Source organism: Carassius auratus, chromosome 30 (genome assembly GCF_003368295.1).
Source record: "Carassius auratus strain Wakin chromosome 30, ASM336829v1, whole genome shotgun sequence".
Classification (NCBI taxonomy): domain Eukaryota; kingdom Metazoa; phylum Chordata; class Actinopteri; order Cypriniformes; family Cyprinidae; genus Carassius; species Carassius auratus.
Window position 1 is genome coordinate 1,030,931 of NC_039272.1, and position 19,001 is coordinate 1,049,931.

Genomic DNA, 19,001 nt, shown 5'->3' on the forward strand with positions numbered 1-19,001 from the left:
AGCTGAGCTGCTGCTGTCACAGTAATGAAACATGTTCAGTTAGAAACATCACTACTTTTAGTCAGTCCGATACTTCATTTAGAAAAAATCATTTATAAACCTTGAGCTGTGTGCAAGACTACACACCTAAAGGATTACTCTTGCGGTGCTTGTCTCTTGCTGTTTGTTTTCAATCTTTTTGTTAGTCTTTAAGCGCAGTCTCTAACCAAACAACAGAAATATTTGTTTGCTCAGACAAAACATAGACAGTTACAGCATACCAAAACAGGTTAGTCATAGTTTAACCGAGGATGCCTACTGTGTTTATTCATGTTACACAAGGCTTTTATATCTGGAGCAACAAGAGAAACAGCTGTATTTGTTTCAGGACATAAAGCGATGCGTCCTCACCGCTGTCACTGTTGTCGTCCACCAGTATGATTTCTTTGAGCATGTGAGCCGGGGTATGGTTGACCACGCTGTGTACAGAGCGCAGGATGACAGACAGAGCTTCATTCACAAAGATGAAGACGACAGAGATCTGGGGAAGGTCATCAGAGTAGGTCAGCTGCTTACACCTGGACAGAAAACAGACACAGTGGCTCAGCTTGCAGCTTTAGAGTCTGAACATTTAATAATAGGAAAATCATAGCTGACCATAATCATTTTTATTGTATATTATGGAGGTGTTATTGTGTATGACTCTAGATTCTTATTTGTATTAAATAATAGTACTATTTTATTGTTTAAATAATATTTAAAAATAAAGTCTAAAGCTCTAGATATTCTGTTTCACATAACACTTTTCCCCACCATCTTTTTTTTTATAGTTGCCATTCATTTTTAATAATTTTCAGAAATGTCTGAGCATGCAATACATCAAAAGAAAGAAGAGAGTTTTATTCCAGCTTAATGCATTTTTATCTACACGTGCATTTAGGCATGTTTCATACATTTTGGCTAAAAAGCTGAGAAAGGTTTTTTTTTGTCAAAGACTACATCCAGACCAGATTGAGATGACCAAAACACATCTCTCGACACCCCAAAGATTCACAGTCCTATACAGATTCCTAGGTTAACAATTAATTTGGTAATGTCCAACAGTTTTGATTTATATTCTGATTAAATTTGATGCGCATGAAAACATGGAAAGCCAGAAAATTCCATCAATGGCAAAGAAACAGTTCAAAATTAAATGCAATGCATATGAATGATTTAGGACTCAGTTTTAGGGAGTTCTTATATTTGCACAAGACAACTAAAATCTTGCCATTAATAAATGTGTGAATATTTAATGTGTTTCTACATTCTGGGTAAAGACAAAACCTGACAAGCCACTATAAAGCCTATATCCATTCCCACATTTACCCGTCTTCTTATGGGGAAAATTGAAGCATGCCAACATTGCCTTTATTGCACATTGTAAATGTGGACTGGTTAAATATGGAAGCCATAAGTTCTTGATCAACATCTCACTGTGAAATCCTTCCCTCGGCCGGTCTCAGCTCCTGATCGTATGGACTTCCTCTCAGCTCTTTTAATATGGCTGAGGATTACAGGGCTCAGGAATAGGTTTTATTTCATAAAATACGATTACAGAGACTAGGTTTGGCATTTAGCAGATTAAAATTCTCTAGGCAATCACATTATTGAGTCGTCTGCTCACAAAAAAAGGTATACTCAACAAATCAGATTATATACAACCAAGAGAATAAAAGTATGTATGTGCATCAATATGCTGTGTGCAAAAACAGACACGATTAAAATATAAGTCACTAACTTCTAGTTTCTTAAACTACTCTCTAAAAGCAGTATCACATTTTCAATGGAGCTGATATTCAGGGAATATGGCAATTGTTCTGGTTTAATAATGCTTTAACTAAAGGAAAATATAAAAATCCGAAACCTATTATTGGATATTTTTGCCCCATAGCTTGAATTTTTAGGACATTTATGTTATTTTATGGTCATTTTTGCCTCAATATCCCATTTATGTCGGACCCAGCATGCTGTGCTTCAATCAAGATCCAAAAAAAGAAAATAATTATAATAAATAAATAAATACAAATGTAAAATTGCAATGTAAAATTAAAACACTTGCAAAAAAAATAGGGTGCTACAGCCCTGTTGCAAAAAAATAAATAAATAAATAAAATAACTCTTGAATGCAATAGATACAAATAGCATGTTTATTTTATAAACAAAAATACAAAATAAAAGCGTACATACAAATATTTATGACCCCTTTATATATTTATATTAGGGGTCAAATGAATCCATAGTTGATCCATGTTATTCACGGATTACCTGCAACATGTAACCATCATAAATTGAACATTTATTGTATTTATTTATGTATTAGCCAAACTTTCTGTATATGTAAAGCATTCACTTCACTGATAGCATTCAGCCTTACCCAATAATGAGGACCTTTTTTCAGTCACACTGCAAAACAACAATTACTGATCACAGACGACTAATGGTCCACTAAAATAATGACTGTGGCAATTTATGCATGGACATTTCCTTCATCATAATCTCCATAAATTATTTTATATAACAATTTGAGGAGAAAAGGTAATTGTGCCTAGTCTAACACAGTCATGCTATGATGCTACCACAAATATTATTTTTTATCCCGAATCCTGAATTTGGTAATGTCTTATTCTGGAATAACAAGTATAAAATCCCTATCAGATAGATATCACTGAAACACTAGGAAACACTAGGTCTCTGTTTTAGCCCAAGGCTCTGTAAACAGCAAAAAGGATCTGATTGTGGTGTGTTACAGCCCATCAGAAATCCTAGAGCCATTCCTTTACCTGTCAGTCATAGATAATACACACTGGGACAGAGATTTGGAGAGCACGGTTGAAGAGATGAGAGGAAGTCTAATTCAATGACATAGTCTAAAATAGAGAAGTTAGCAAGATTCCTATTAGGCTAACATTGTTTACAGCAGCTATAAATTGTCCTCTATAGTTGGGTAACATAACATCTAAATACCTTAATCAGCAGAATAAGTCCAGTGTAAATCGATGTAAAAAAAAAAAAAAAACCTTACATAAAATGCTAGCTTCAGTGCAACAGTCTATGCAAGAATGGGTTTAAAGGTTTCATCATAAGGCCTTCAAAAATGTTTGTAATATATAAAAATATACAGATAATCTAGCCTAAAAAAATGTATTTATTAAGCTAAGTCATTTCTCAAGCCTCTTGGACATGGATAATGTTGATTGAGCCTCCTGCTGCCAGTCAGAATATTTAATGGCTCAGTGAAAAGCCCCTCATCCAATCTGGAGCAAGAGCTTTCCTTATGTGTACAGTACACACTCGCACCCACACACTCACATGCGTGAAAGAGCCACGTACCGTAGTCTCTGTGAGTCATAATGGTGATGTTTAGTGTTTTAACTGCAGGTGGAGAACAGTCAGCCTGAAACGACGCAACACTACCAAAACACAATTCACAGTAGGTGTAAAAAAACATTTTCAAATCCCAGCTAGATCTTTAAAAGTACATGCAAACTATGAGTGCACTAAGTAAAATGAACAAAAATAAAAAACCTGAAAAAAAAAAAAACACTATAGCAATATCTCAGCTATATTAAACTAAAATATTTCACTTTAAGTTACATTTGCTAATTTAGCAGGCACTTTATCCAAACTACAGTCTAAAGAAAAGTCTAAATATATCCAATTGATCAATTCTAGGCTAAATCGTGTGCAACAGGCCATAAGGAAGCACAAAATGAAAACAAGCCTATTTATGGAATATAACTTACATCAGCTAGACTGTGCTAAAACAAGCATACAGCTATGGCTAACATCCATTGCATAAAAACAAAATATTATGATAGTTTCAACAGTGACAGCTGTGCAAATATCATTCAAAGCTATTTAGAACAGTCTTCGGTTCTGCAGCCATTAGGAAGGTTTGATTGATCAGGCCATTAAAGCATTTTTTCTTTGCTTCCCAGCAGGTTGCTGTTTTTCCAATCCCCCCCTTTTTTTCTCAACTGCTCATGCAAAGCACCATGAATACAAAACTGATGTCACCAGCAGTATTTTTCCACCAAATGTGCATGAAAACATCAAATAAATCCTAGTAAATCCTTTTATCACAGGAGTGAAGCACTGTCGTGTTCAGGCGAAACAGCCAAAACAACAATGCAACGTCACGTCAACACTGAAAAACAACACGATGTTTGAGTAATATTCATAAACATTCAAAAACATAATTTTATCTAAGAAGCATTACCATATAAAAATATAAAAATAAATGAAATGACTGAATTTAACAAATATTTATTTCATGCTAAGTAAAGTTAAAATCTATCTTGGAGTATTACTTCATCACAATGAATTAATAAATTACATTTTAAAATATATTCAAATAGAAAACTGTTTTTAAATATTGCAGTAATATTTTATATTAAATGTGGTCTGAGAGACCACCTCATATGATTGTAACCGCTTTGGGAGTACAGTAGTAAAGCACTATACTGCATAAATACCTAATTCATTCATTCAATCATGCATTCAGACTTACTGTATTTAATTAAATAACTCTAGTCCAGAGCATAAGAGACTTCTGTAAGTATTTTTCCATAAAATTAATTTCTACTACGATACAAAATGTGACCCTGGACCACAAAACCAGTCATAAGGGCCAATTTTTCGAGATTTATACATCATCTGAAAGCTGAATAAATAAGATTTGGCTGAGATACAACTACCGTATTTTCCGGACTATAAGTCCCACTTTTTTTCATAGTTTGGCTGGTCCTGCGACTTATAGTCAAGTGCGACTTATTTATCAAAATGAATTTGACATGAACCGAGAGAAATGAACTAAAAGAAAACATTACCGTCTCCAGCCACGAGAGGGCGCTCTATGCTGCTCAGTGCTCCAGTAGTCTACACTAAAGACATAGAGCGCCCTCTTGCGGCTGGAGACGGTAATGTTTTCTCTTGGTTCTTGGTTCTAAATAAATGCGACTTATGGTCCAGTGGGACTTATATATGTTTTTTTCCTCGTCATGACGTATTTTTGGACTGATGCGACTCAGGTGCGACTTATAGTCCGAAAAATACGGTATACGGTATAAAACTGGAATCTGAGGGAGAAAAAAAAAATCTAAATATTGAGAAAATCATCTTTAAAGTTGTCCAAATGAAGTTCTTAGCAATGCACATTAACAATCAAAAATTAAGTTTTAATATATTTACGGTAGGAAATTCACTAAATATCTTTATGGAACATGATCTTTACTTAATATCATTTAGTAAGTTAGTTTTAGTTTAGTTTTTTGTCTATTGCAAAAAATATACCCCAGCGACTTCAGACTGGTTAGGTGGTCCAGGGTCACAAATGATTATTTTAAGTCCTCTAACAGCTATTAATTTAATTTAATATCCATGTACATTTACAGCTGACTTATTAAATCAAAAGAATCTGTACGTGCATTTCAAATGTCAGAGATGCTTTTCCCACACAGCTATTCATTTAGATTCAGGACCATAAGTAATGCTACACTTCCATTGCTCTAGTTACTTCCTGAAATCTAGGCCATTGTTCAAGTCTGAATGTGTACGGCTGTAGCAGGATGAGAGATGGACTCATCCGTGTGAAATAGAGCCAAAGCTGGCTGTCCAGTTATCATAATTTGACCTGGAACAAAGCATGACAGAAACAGACACTTAGATTAAGATGTATTCCTATCTCTCTCTTGCTCTTCGGTCTCTGCCTCTCCATGAATCATTTCTCTGTGTAAGACTTCTCATTAACCTCTAACACTGCCTCTGCGTTCTGCTTGCACTCTTGAAGCAACTTGCTGATTGCGATCATATACCTCTGCTAAAAAAATCATAACTTGGCTTGTCACTACACCATGTTTCCACTGAAAACATCTCATCGCTTCAAGAAGGAGTGTTGATGGATCTCAACACCCTTTTGATCTCATTCCCACTACATAAAGGCTCACAAAAAACAATCCATCTATTGTTTTATACTCCGACTCGAAACACCTGACTGATGCCGATTCATTCACTCATCTCCTTGCATACAGTTTCCTCCTCCATCCTTTCCTGGGTCAATAATAAAATGGCTCCTTGATGTAGTTTTATCGATTTGTTTTCTCCGCCTGGTGGTAAATTAATTTGCGTCAAGTATTTTGAGCTAAGGTTAGCTTGACCTTTTTAAGAGACTTCTTTTCTTGTGGCTGCATTAAAATATGCTGCCTTTGTTTGAGAAAGCACATCAATTAGGCCTTCGAGCAGAGAGAGTGAAGAAGCAGGTATTACGGAGATCTGCAATTAAATGTGCATTAAATAGAAACGGCCATCAAAGCGCTGCCCCTTCTGGACATCAAAGACCTTTGGAGAATGACTCCTCAATTAGCCAAGAAACACATCAACAACTGCTTCCAGTGCATCAGCGTCAGAAGTGACTGCTGAGATTGTATCTAAAACATGATTTATCCCAAAAAACAACAACAACAAGTTGTTATAAGTCTTGCAATATCCGTGCATGCACAATCCTCTTGTTCAGTATTATTGTGGTCTGAATCCGGCTTCAGTTGAAATGGCAATATTGATGCTAATACTTAATTATACCAGAGCATGCATCATTCTAATATGTTTATTAGTATTATTAATATTGAAAACAGTTTTTGCTACCGAATATTTGTATGTAAATACCTTTTTATTAACAATTGAAAATATCTACTATCATTTGTTATGGTGCAGTAACATCTAACATTTTACCAATTCATAATTTTATGTTAGAGATTGTTGCATCCTGTTCAGGAAATATGTGGAATTCAACACAGATGAAAAATGTATTTCCATTTTTCTATTCTTTTTTCAATCTTTTTGTGGCGAGTAAGTGCTTTGATTCAGATAGGAATCATTCAATTGATAATAAAGTGACAGTAAAGACATTTGTAATGTTACAAATTATTTCTATTTCAAAAAATATTGTGCATTCTATTCTAAACATTCTATTCATCAGCAAATCTAGAAACAACAAAAACCACACACACACACACAAAAAAAGCCACAAAGAATATTCTGCATTAATTTCATTAAAAACAAAATATTAAAAAAGAAAACAGGTATATTAAACAGTTGATCATGTGACACTGAAGACTGCAGTATAATGATGCTGAAAATTCAGCTTTGCATCACAGAAATAAATTACATTTAAAATGATTAAAGCATAAAGCAGTTAATAACATTTCACATTAAAGTTTTACTGTATTTCTGATCAAATAAATGCAACCATAAGAGATGTCTTTTTAAAAACATTAAAAAAAATCCTACCAACTATAATATAAGTATTTTAGCACCACACAAGAGATGAGGAAAAACTGTGACAGTGAGGACTGTGAGCAGACATGTTTATTTAAATTTTTCATGTTTCTTACCAACCAAGGATCCCATGAATTATTTACCATGATTCTACCCAGTTCTACCTACGTGTTAAAGAAATCATTGCAATTATCTTTCCATATAATAGTTGCATAACAGGACCTTCCACCTCATGCAGCGTGAGGGTCAGATTTGTGATGCCTTGGATCATGCAAGTTACATGGAGATATGAATGATTGTGTTTATCAGGGATGCAGGCGGAAACATTACTGCCAAGATGAATGCACACAGTGAATCGTGATTTACACACAGACTGAATCACAACAACTTCAAGAGGCTTCAGAATAGCAATAGCAAGACAACCTCCATCATCTACAATGGCCTAAAATTAAACCCATATGTGTTAAAAAAAAAGTCCAGGATACTAACAAAATGTCACAGCTTTAGTTTTTTGGCAGTTGACCAATATTAATCACAACAAACCATGCATAGTTTCAAAAGAAATGCTGGATGATGTTATCTCGTCCAGTCACTGTATCTGTGCTTTGGGTTGTGTCTTAAATATATAACTTCTTACGAATGACCATTAATATTCCAGTGCTGTTTCTAAGGTTGATTCCCGCCATATAAAACACCCCTGCACTGTTCCTGCATTATTACCATTAACACTATCCTAGTGGGCTAATATTTTCTTTGTCTAATGCAATGCTTTTTCACTGCTGGCTATTGACTCTAATAATGTGATTCTCCCCTGAAGGGCGTTGTAATGCTAAAATGTGGGAAATGATTCAGCCACTGGGCTATTTATAAACCCCTTTTCTTTGTATAACGCCGTCTGAAAATCAACCCTGCAGTGTAGTTAGTTTTAAAGGGCCATGACATTTATGGCACGACGAAACAAAGTAGCAAATAAGGACACAGCGTGTTACGAACCATCACAAATGTTATTTTCCCTCCAGAAAATATCAAAGAACAGAATGAATATTTTCAAATATCTTGTGAATATTTTCCTGTAAATAATTATTGGAATTGTTCACCCCAAAATTAAAATTCAGTCATGATTCACATTCATTTTGTTTCTATTTTCTGTCGAACATGGTAAAAAACTAGTTTTTTTTAATCGATAAAATCTTTAAACGTTCATTGTAGAACACAGGGTTCTTATATTAAACTAAAACAAAAGCCATTTATAAAATTGTTACTTGAAATAAAAAAGGGAGTTTATTAAAATTATGTAAAATATTTAAATTGTTTATATAAAATACTAACATATTAACATTTTGTCTAACTTGATGCATAAAACTTGAAACTGAAATAAAAAGAATATAAAAAATTGGATAATAGTAAATAATAATCAATAACAAAAATAATCTATATAAACATAAAAACAAAACTTAATAAAAATGACAACAATTCAAAATTACTAAAACTTTAACAAAAAATTACATTAAAACAGAAAATATAATATAATTACATATTTTATAGAAAACAAAACAACAACTTAACATTAAGCATTACTTAATAATTAATAAACCCTATGTAAAATTATAAAAAAACACATTATCAACTTAATAAAAATGATGACAACATGCAACAAAATTATTCAAACTTTAACAAAAATTAAACTGCATATGATCATGCATGCATAATATAATATAATATAATATAATATAATATAATATAATATAATATAATATAATATAATATAATATAATATAATATAATATAATATAGAAAACAAAACAACAACTTAACATTAAGCATTATTTAATAATTAATAAACCCTATATAAAATTATAAAAAAACACATTATCAACTTAATAAAAATGATGACAACATGCAACAAAATTATTCAAACTTTAACAAAAATTAAACTGCATATGATCATGCATGCATAATATAATATAATATAATATAATATAATATAATATAATATAATATAATATAATATAATATAATATAATATAATACAATATAATATAATATAATATAATATAGAAAACAAAACAACAACTTAACATTAAGCATTATTTAATAATTAATAAACCCTATATAAAATTATAAAAAAACACATTATCAACTTAATAAAAATGATGACAACATGCAACAAAATTATTCAAACTTTAACAAAAATTAAACTGCATATGATCATGCATGCATAATATAATATAATATAATATAATATAATAATATAATATAATATAATATAATATAATATAATATAATATAATATAATATAATATAATGACAGAATTCATCAGACAGAAGCTAAATTGCATATTTATTTGATTTAATTTCACGTAGTAGTGTGAGACAGACTAGAACAAACCCCTTTAGCACACTGCGGCTCAGTGTCTATTCTTATCTCACCTCCAAGGGCATGTTCTTTGTTTAAAGGCACTGCAGCACACTCACTTTTTCGGCCTGTAGTCCGGAATGTTCCTGTCCAAGGAGATGCGGTCACTCAGCTGAGCGTTGTAGCCGTACTCCTCGTACCTTCCTTCACTCTCTCGGCTGTCCACCCCCAGCGTGGCCGCAGCACCGCCCTCTCCCAAACCTCCAGGACCCTCCACCAGACCCATGGGCTTGGCTAGACCTGCCAAGCAATGTGGGGAAAAACAGGTTTGACTTCAAAGGTCAGGACATCCCATAAGAACGGTTGAACAACTGCTGAACAAGAGTACAGAGCGATAATTGGATGTTGGACACCGAGACACCACCTTCGCCTTTTGTCACCTCTTTGATACAGACCTCCCGGGGGGAGAGGTGGAAAGCAAGTGAACTATGTTTAAAGGGTTGTCAGTACAGAGTAAGACTTCTTTCCCTTTGGAAATACACCTAAAACGTCTCATCTGTTCTCTATGCTAATTAGAATGGGACTGATGCGGGGGTTGTTTCCGGCACATCAAACGCTGTACAGTTTGACACCCCAAAGAATATGACAAAAAATAATAAATCCATTATATCTGATAGTGAGCGCCATATGGCTGTTCTTAATTACAATAATCATTCTTTCTGCTGAATATTTTTGGTCGGAATAATCGACATGTTATTTGAAAGCCAGGATTTAAGCCTTTGCTGTGCTCTTTAAAAGAGATGAAACAAGTGTAACGGACTTATTAAAGATGCCGTTTCATTTTGACATTTAAAAGAGCAAAATGATGTGTTTCACTGCATTATTAATGACTACATAAAATTTCTAGCACGTTTCTGAAATAAGTGCATGATCCAAAGATGTTCATTTAAAGCCTTGAATTACAAAAAACATTTATCACGTTTCTACGACAGAAATAGCTTGCAGTTTATTTTATTTTACTTGCTCTTTTTGATAAACAAAATATCAATCTGCATTAAAAATTATTAACAATAATTAAAATGTGGCATGTTTGAAGATGCCAAGCAAAGCATGTGCACGACTGTAAAATACATTCTATATTATACAGTTATCTAATACTTGGGAGATATTTTTTAGCAAATCAATATTGTTATTAGACATTTATATGATAACATCTGAGTCATATCATTATGCTTTTTTTGTCATATTTTAAAATCAATAATTAATAAATGTATTCTCAATATAATACATACAGTAAATGCAGTTTAGAACTAACCAAAATAATGCATTAAAAATAAAATAATATGTGATCAGTTTTAGTAGAAATCAAAACTAATAAAAGTCACTTTCGTCACATAACATATTATAAAAATGCTGTTTTATTACAAATAACATTAGATCATTTTTTATTAGCATTTTTATTTGACTAGATGAAAACTAGAAATGTTTTCTTGGCAAGCAAGTAAGTTTAAATACTAAAATTACTTTATTTAAAAAAAAAATCAAAATGAGTTAAATAAACATTTTGAAAAATTTAGAATAATATTTTAAATTGATACTAAAACATTTAATTTTTCTAATGATATTTCATGAATTCCTCTCATCATTACTCTGAATGTCCATGTTTCTACATGACATTTATATAATAACATCTATCATTATGCTTTTTTTTGTTTGTCATATTTTAAAATCAATAAGTAATACATGTATTCTCAATATAATACATACAGTAAATGCAGTTTAGAACGAACCAAAATAATGCATTAAAAATATATAATATGTGATCAGTGAAGTGAAATATTCAGAAAAGTTTAGTAGCAATCAAAACTAATAAAAGTCACTTTCGTCACATAACATATTACAAAAATGCTGTTTTATTACAAATGCATTAGATAATTTTTTATTTTTTATTTTTAAACTAGATGAAAATTTGAAATGTTTTCTTGGCAAGCAAATAAGTTTAAATGCTAAAATTACTTTATTTAAAATTAAATCAAAATTAGTTAAATATACATTTTGAAAAATATAGTAATAATAGTTTAAATTGATACTAAAACATTTAATTTTTCTAATGATATTTCATGAACTCCTCTCATCATTACTCTGAATGTCCATGTTTCTAAAGGCTACACAGTTGAAATCCAGTCCTCCATGCAAAGAGCTTCTTTGATCGTGAGGTTATCATTTCACAAACATCATTAAAATGTATATGAATCCTTACAGAGTGTTTTTTGAGAGGGTCTGCTTGGATAGTTTGGCTCTGGTGGCTTGGGTAACCATGCTTTGCAACCAAACGCAGAAATTGTGTCGTTAACTTCAAACCGGTCACTTCTACAAACAGCAGTTGGTGCAACATTAAAGCCAATCCCACCCTCAACCCTAGAAACCAGACTTGCACCACCACCGGCTCCGTCCCAGCTGATCTACTTAAAGCATCTCTCCTCCTGGCAGCGGTGACCTCCCAGAGTGCAGACTTGTCTTGGAGACTGAGTTCTTGGATCATGAGGTTTTCTCGCAAGCTGGAGCTGAAATGGTAATGTCTCTCTGTAAGCGTCTGAGGGTTTGTGCCATTGTCTCGAAGGCTGCCTCTGTTGGCTGTTTGGAGGGAATTCTATTACATAGCGGCCTGGCATTTTGACATTAATCCCTAAGAGCCAGCTGTCTATGGCAGAGAGAACCTGACTTAATGCAGCGTACTGCTAATACAACACAATATATCGAGGGGCAACATCATGTCATTTTCATGAATATAAAGTTCGACAATTTATTAAATAACGTTTTCGCCAATGATTGCATGATGTAACTAAAAAACAAGACATCCTAAGCTGGTTTAGAGGGTTTTTGGACAGTTGTCAAGAGCTGGCCAGCCAACTAAGCCAGCTGAAAACCAACTTGGCTGGGTTTTCTAAACAAAAGATGTCCAATCTTTCTTCTTGATGCAGAGTTTAACTCCAACCAGCTTGCATTGAAGTTTGTGGTTGCTGTGTCTCATTTTGAGGTTGCATTTTTTATTAATATCAAAAGTGTATGTACTCTCTCTATATATATTATAAAAAATGTGAAATCAAACTAAAATATTACAAGAGCCAAATTACAAATTGCGATAATGATTCTCTATTAAAGCATTATTCAGCAATCACAATCGCAAACAATGTACTGTAGTCTAGATCTTATGAAAGAACACAGATTCAACAAATTTCAGTTTAATTGTTTGTCTTTGTTTTCAGATCATTGTCGCATCTTCCTTCATGAAATGCGAGCATCTGCGCAAAAAAAAAAAAACAAAACAAAAAAAAACACTGGGCAGAAAATGAATCGTTTAAACAGAGAAGCTCTGATTTGGGGATTTGAATTCTTGATATCTGGCAACCGCACACAAAAAAGCTGGCATAGTAGAGGTGAGTACAACAGTCCACAATAATATTTTGTCTCCTTTTTTTTCGCGAAAATAAAAAGAGATTTTTATAAAGTTTTTAAAAGTTTATAATACATTTTAGTTTCGTCTTTTATCGTCAATGATATTGCATGTTAATAAAGTCACAGTTATCATCCATCTACCTTATTTTTGTCACATAATTTTCTCATTTTAGTCAAGGCGAAAAAAGCTCATCACTATACTGTATATTATTCATCATAGTTTTCGTTAACAAAATGAACACTAAATAACAATAATTTATGCATAACAGCACGTTTTATATGGGTTTCTTTTCTGAAATGAGAGGTACACGGCGAGTATAAAGCAACCTCCAGAGGACGCAGACTACGAAATTAAGCAGCTACTACAAACTTCCTGGCAAGTGCATTCGAGCGGGAGCTAAACTCTGGTTCAGGTGGGTTTAATTGGGGTTCACGTCATGTCATAATTACATTAATTTGGAGATAACACGTGACTCTAGTTGGAGCCATCATTCGACTCAGAATTCTGCGTTTCTGGACCATTGATGCCTTGGAAGCACCTATGAATCTGCAGCTTTTCCAACCTTTATTTTTAAGAGTATACGAAAGTAGATTTAGGGATTTTCAACCTCCAAACTAACTAGCTAACTGACTTCCTCAGATTATTTTAGTGGCTGCTAATAAATTTGGTAAAGGAGATTATTTATCCCCCTTCTGTTCAGCTCAAAGTCACTACTTAATCTCTGTCTATGTAAATGTGCGTGTGCATGCATGTGTATGCTGATAATAATATGCTTTGAAGGCTGTAAAGAGACAGCAGTGATTACAGTGAGCTGAAGAAATTAAGTTACAAAGACCAAAGGAAACAGACTCTGTTTGTGGACAAGCAATTACTCTGTTTTCTTCCCTTTAAAAGAAAATCTACAGTTCTCTTGCCATTATTTCATCCTCCAAATGAAAAGAGCATAGTAGAGACTGATGATCTGGAAGCTTCTAGTTAACAAATCCCCAGAAATAAGATAAACATGGAGTCTAGAAACGAATCATTAACTGCTTCTAAACCATTAGCACTTTTCTATATGTTCTGCTCCACATGAAGATTGACATCAGTACATCAAATCATGAAATGCAATTCACTCATTAAAAAAAGCAACAACCAAGTATCATTGTTTAACGATGTCGTAGATCTGCACACAATCACAATTCAAAGTGTCCACTTGAACTACAGATAAGAACACCTCTTAAAGATCCCATGGTATAATATTAAAATATCTGTTAGCTTTAAGGTCATCTGCATACTACTCCTAAGAGAAACACAATAGTATAATAAAATAAAATAAAAAATTATAGTAATTTAAAATAATGAAAAAAATTATAATTATTAATTTTAGGATATATATAAAATGTATAGCCTTCTTATGTGTAAAAAAAAAAAAAATTGAGTAAAAAAATGATAATTTGGTTTGCCCTTAGAAATATAGTATATATAAAAAAAATATTAATCCATGCATCATATGTTAATTAAAGAAACCCCTGACCCAATTTTCTGTTTCAATAATAATAATAATAATATTAATAATAATAATAATAATAATAATAATAATAATAATAATAATAATAATAATAATAATAATAATAATACGTCAGCACTGGAGTTGCAATTTTGTTGCCTTCCTTTCTGTCATGCAGTCAATAAAAACACATTTGCTCATATTATTAAAGTAAAAAATAAAGAAAATTGACTTTTACACTTTGGTCACAAAATTTGTACTTTGTCTGCTAAAAATATAGAACACATTTTTTTTTCTGAAAAAGTGAAGGTTGTGTGTCTAAAATTCATGATCTCTGATTAGAGGAACAGAGTAACTCTCTCTGTGACATTCTCTCTCTTACAGTAATAGACTGGCCTTTCCAGACTCATTATTTTAACAGGCAGCTCAGCAGTCTGTCTTTGAGAAATGGCTTATGAACACATCCTGTTACACTACTTTTGGCAAAAGCTTTGAATTTCTTGACAGATAGCTTCAATTCAGATAGCTCACTTTCTTTTTCAAGCACATTCCATGCATTTGTTCTTAAACATGAATACTTCACTCATGATAAGCTATTACCGTCCTGAAAGCCGAAGTACAGATCCAAGCCCAGAGGAACTTAGAGGTCACTGTTTTACAGCTCATAAGACTACTCTAATTCGAGAGTTTAAGTTTAAATCTGGGAACTAGGAAACATTGGAAAAATGAACCATGCACATTGTTTGTGAACAGTGCACTATAAACAACCGACAGAGGTCACGACCCCTTCAGCCACTGCCTCGGCCGATGCGGTTTAATCCTCTCTGTGTTTGTGAAGGTCTTTTAGTCATCCGTTCCTGATCTAGCCGTGATCCTACTAGTCATGTTTACCCCCTACTTTCTCGTAAAGTGCTCTGCCTCACTTCGCTCAGGACTGCTTTAAATTATGTAACATGATTTGAAAATAAAATAAATGTTCTTACTGACCCTCTGTGAATCGTGGGGTAAGAGATACTCCTTCCTGAGGTGATTTAGGGGCTGAATGAATATAAAAATGCGTGTCAAAACTGATGCTAGTGCAGCATAAATATTCATGAGGAAAATGCGGTTAAGGGGAATGAATGACAGGATTGGACAGTCCCCTTAGAGTCCACTGTGAATGCATCAGACACTAAAATGTACTGGGCCATAAACCATCAATGGTAGTGAAATACCTACTCGAAGCCAGATTTATAACCATAAAGTAAGACATAGAGTTGGAACATACAAATATTTTTTTTTTCATGTATTTCAGTACAGTACCAAATTATGTGTTACATTGGGAGCAATTATAGATATTGTCATTTCTTCCACTGAATCTCATCTATTCCTCTAAATGACTAGAGCCAGAGAAATTACATTATCTATAGCACCAGCACACTATATCAGAACAATGTCGGGGCGGTTGTACTTTTTATAGATGCATGACAAACAGGACACCTACACAGCCTCAACCCTACAGGGGGTTCCTGCATGGTGTGATAAACCACATATATACTGCCTAAACTTGTCTTTGAACACTACATTGAAGCTTCATCTAACGGCCTATCCATCTAAGGTTGTTTTCTTTTAGTTAAACCAAAGTTAAACCGAAATGGCAATTATGTCATAATTTAGTCACCTCATGTCATTTCCTGTTTTATGAAGAACATAAGACATGTTAGGAACAATATTGGACCCAATTGATGTTCATAAAATCTTTTTTTTAAACCTTTATGGCACATTTTCATTCATGAAAGCCATACAGTGTTAAAATGCAAGTGAGTAAATTAAACATAATTTTCAAACCTTTTTTTTTTTTTAATTTAAACTCTTTTAAACTCAGTTATGTAATTTAGCAAACAATGTGCTGTCTTCATAATGTCACATTTATGCATTTATCATATTTGGGAATTTTTGGCATCAAAAGATTTGGAAACCATTCAATTTTGGATAATTTTTTAAATAAATAAATACTTTTATTCAGCGAGGATACATGTGAAACAGCTTTTGCATTGTCACATTCATATTTACAAAAATACGTAAATACTTATATTGTCAAATAAATGCTGTTCGAAAAATAGATAGTTCAAAAGAAAAAGTTTGCACAAAATTAAGCAGCACAACTGTTTTCAACATTGATAATAATAAGAAATATTTCTTAGGCACCAAATCAACTATTACATTTATTTCTGAAGAATGTTGTTACTCTGAAGACTGGAGGAACTGTATTAAAGGAAAATGTGTTAAAGGAAGAAGAAAAAAACATTTTTACGTTAATAATGTTTCACAATATTACTGTTTTTACTTTATTTTTGATCAAAGAAATGCAGCCTTGATGAGCAGAAGAGACTTCATTTTAAAAATCGTATCCTAACCCAAAGTTTGATTGGTAATATAGTCTTCTCTGTTAACTTAACTTTCCAGGTAGGAATCTGTTCAGTCGACTGTAACTGTGTTTGTGCAGATAAACCGAACTACAGCTGTAGAAATTAAGCACACTTTAGCGGTAATGCTCACGGTAGATCTGCTGCCTAATCAGGGGGCTAATTGCATATTCTCATATCTCTGCATTTTTAATAGCATTCAGATAAAGGGTCTTTCCACAATAATCTAGCATTTCTAAACAACTGTGTGAGAGTTGACACACTATCTGTCCCTGAATGGCTCTTTGCACTTTGCTTTTTACTGTTAAATGCACTTGTTAAGTTTGTCCAAATGGTAAATGGCATTACACTTCCTGCACTGATTACCTTAATCTATGCTGTTGTAGTTTACTCTACTGTGTAGCTTTGTACATTGGAAATAAATTTGACTCCTGTGACTCAAGGTAACCAATTTTGCATGCATTATTTAAGTAATTGCCAAACTACTCAGGTTTTATAGTAACATTTCCACTTCCCTCAGACACTTTAGCTACACAACTATTCCTTAAGGTCAGATTTAGTTGGTTGAAGCAATCCAACAGAACAATCAACCATCACTTTTCATTAAACAATGAAGAATGTCACAATACAACTTTATAGTTTATCCAAAATGAAAATATGTTGAAAATATACTCAACCTCTGGCCGTCCAAGATGTAAATTAATTTATTTCGTCATTGGGACAGATTTGAAGAAACTTGCTCACCAACTGATGCTCTGCAGTGAATGGGTACCGTCAGAATGAGAGTCCAAAGAGCTGATAAAAACATCACAATCCTTCAAAACACTATTAACTTCAAATTGTTGCTTCCGGCTAAGAAATATGCACAGAGAAGAGTTGTGTGAATTATTGTGATGTTTTTATCAACTGTTAGGTCTCTCTTTCTGATGGCACCCATTCAGTGCAGATGATCCACTGGTAACCTACATTTATTCAAATCTGTTCCAGTGAAGAAATAAACTCATCTACATTTTGGATGGCCTGAGGGTGAGTATATTTTCAACAAATTTTCAACTATACTCAAACTCATCACATATTCAAACTGGCCATGAACTTGTCTGTAAATCCACAGTAAATACTTATTCTACTGATATATACATACATATATATATATATATATATATATATATATATATATATATATTTTTTTTTTTTTTTTTTTTTTTTTTTTTTTTTTAATTCTAAATGACTCAGAATATATATATTTTTTTTTTAATTGCGTGTATACACAGACATCATGCCCATGCCCAAGGGTGGAATGTGCTTGTAATTTAAAAAAATATATATTTTTTTTTATTTACTTTATTGATTACTGTAGGTTACTTTTTGTGTGTAAAACAATGTGGTAAAGATCATCCACTCATGTCTAAATATTGTCCATTCAGTCAGGTCACACCTTCTTGTATATACTGCATGCAATACAATGCATAGTGATCACTGACTGTCAAGTTAAACTGCAATTTCACCAGGCCCACCACTGATGCCCCCTCGAAAATAAAGAAAATTGGTGCATGATCACGCTGTGAACTACAATTCTCATTTAATGAATGTTGGGGGTAGGAAACGATGACACATCTGTACATCTCCAACCCGAATCATTGTGTGTGCTAATGTTTTATATGTTCTCTGGGAAATTATTCATCAAAGTAATGGTCACATAAACATTCACAGCATATTTGCTTTGATCTTTCTATGCACGAGGGCACCATCAACAACCAAACAATTACTGATTTCTTGTAAAACTTGCTGTGTCCTAGAAATGCTATTGGACCTTGGCATAATCATAATCATTCTCAGGACAATAAACAACTGAAAAAACACCTCAAATCACCATTCGAAGCAAAAATTAAAACACAAATTTGAAAACCTCATGGGAAAACCAATTCCACATACAATTGGTGAGTGCCTCGCACTATTGCACAAGTTTTATGCACATCAGATAAATATGTGTCAAAATAAAAT

General features: G+C 33.0%; 1 protein-coding gene across 1 annotated transcript in view; it reads right to left on the reverse strand.

Annotated features, from left to right (window-relative positions):
• Positions 1-19,001, reverse strand: part of LOC113048763 (polypeptide N-acetylgalactosaminyltransferase 9-like) — an 81,721-nt gene that overhangs the window by 60,491 nt on the left and 2,229 nt on the right. The window contains exons 2-3 of the mRNA XM_026210598.1: positions 9,769-9,949; positions 391-557 (exon numbers count right to left, since the gene is read on the reverse strand). Coding sequence (XP_026066383.1) covers positions 391-557; positions 9,769-9,949 — 348 coding nt within the window. The remainder of the gene's footprint in view (positions 1-390; positions 558-9,768; positions 9,950-19,001) is intronic.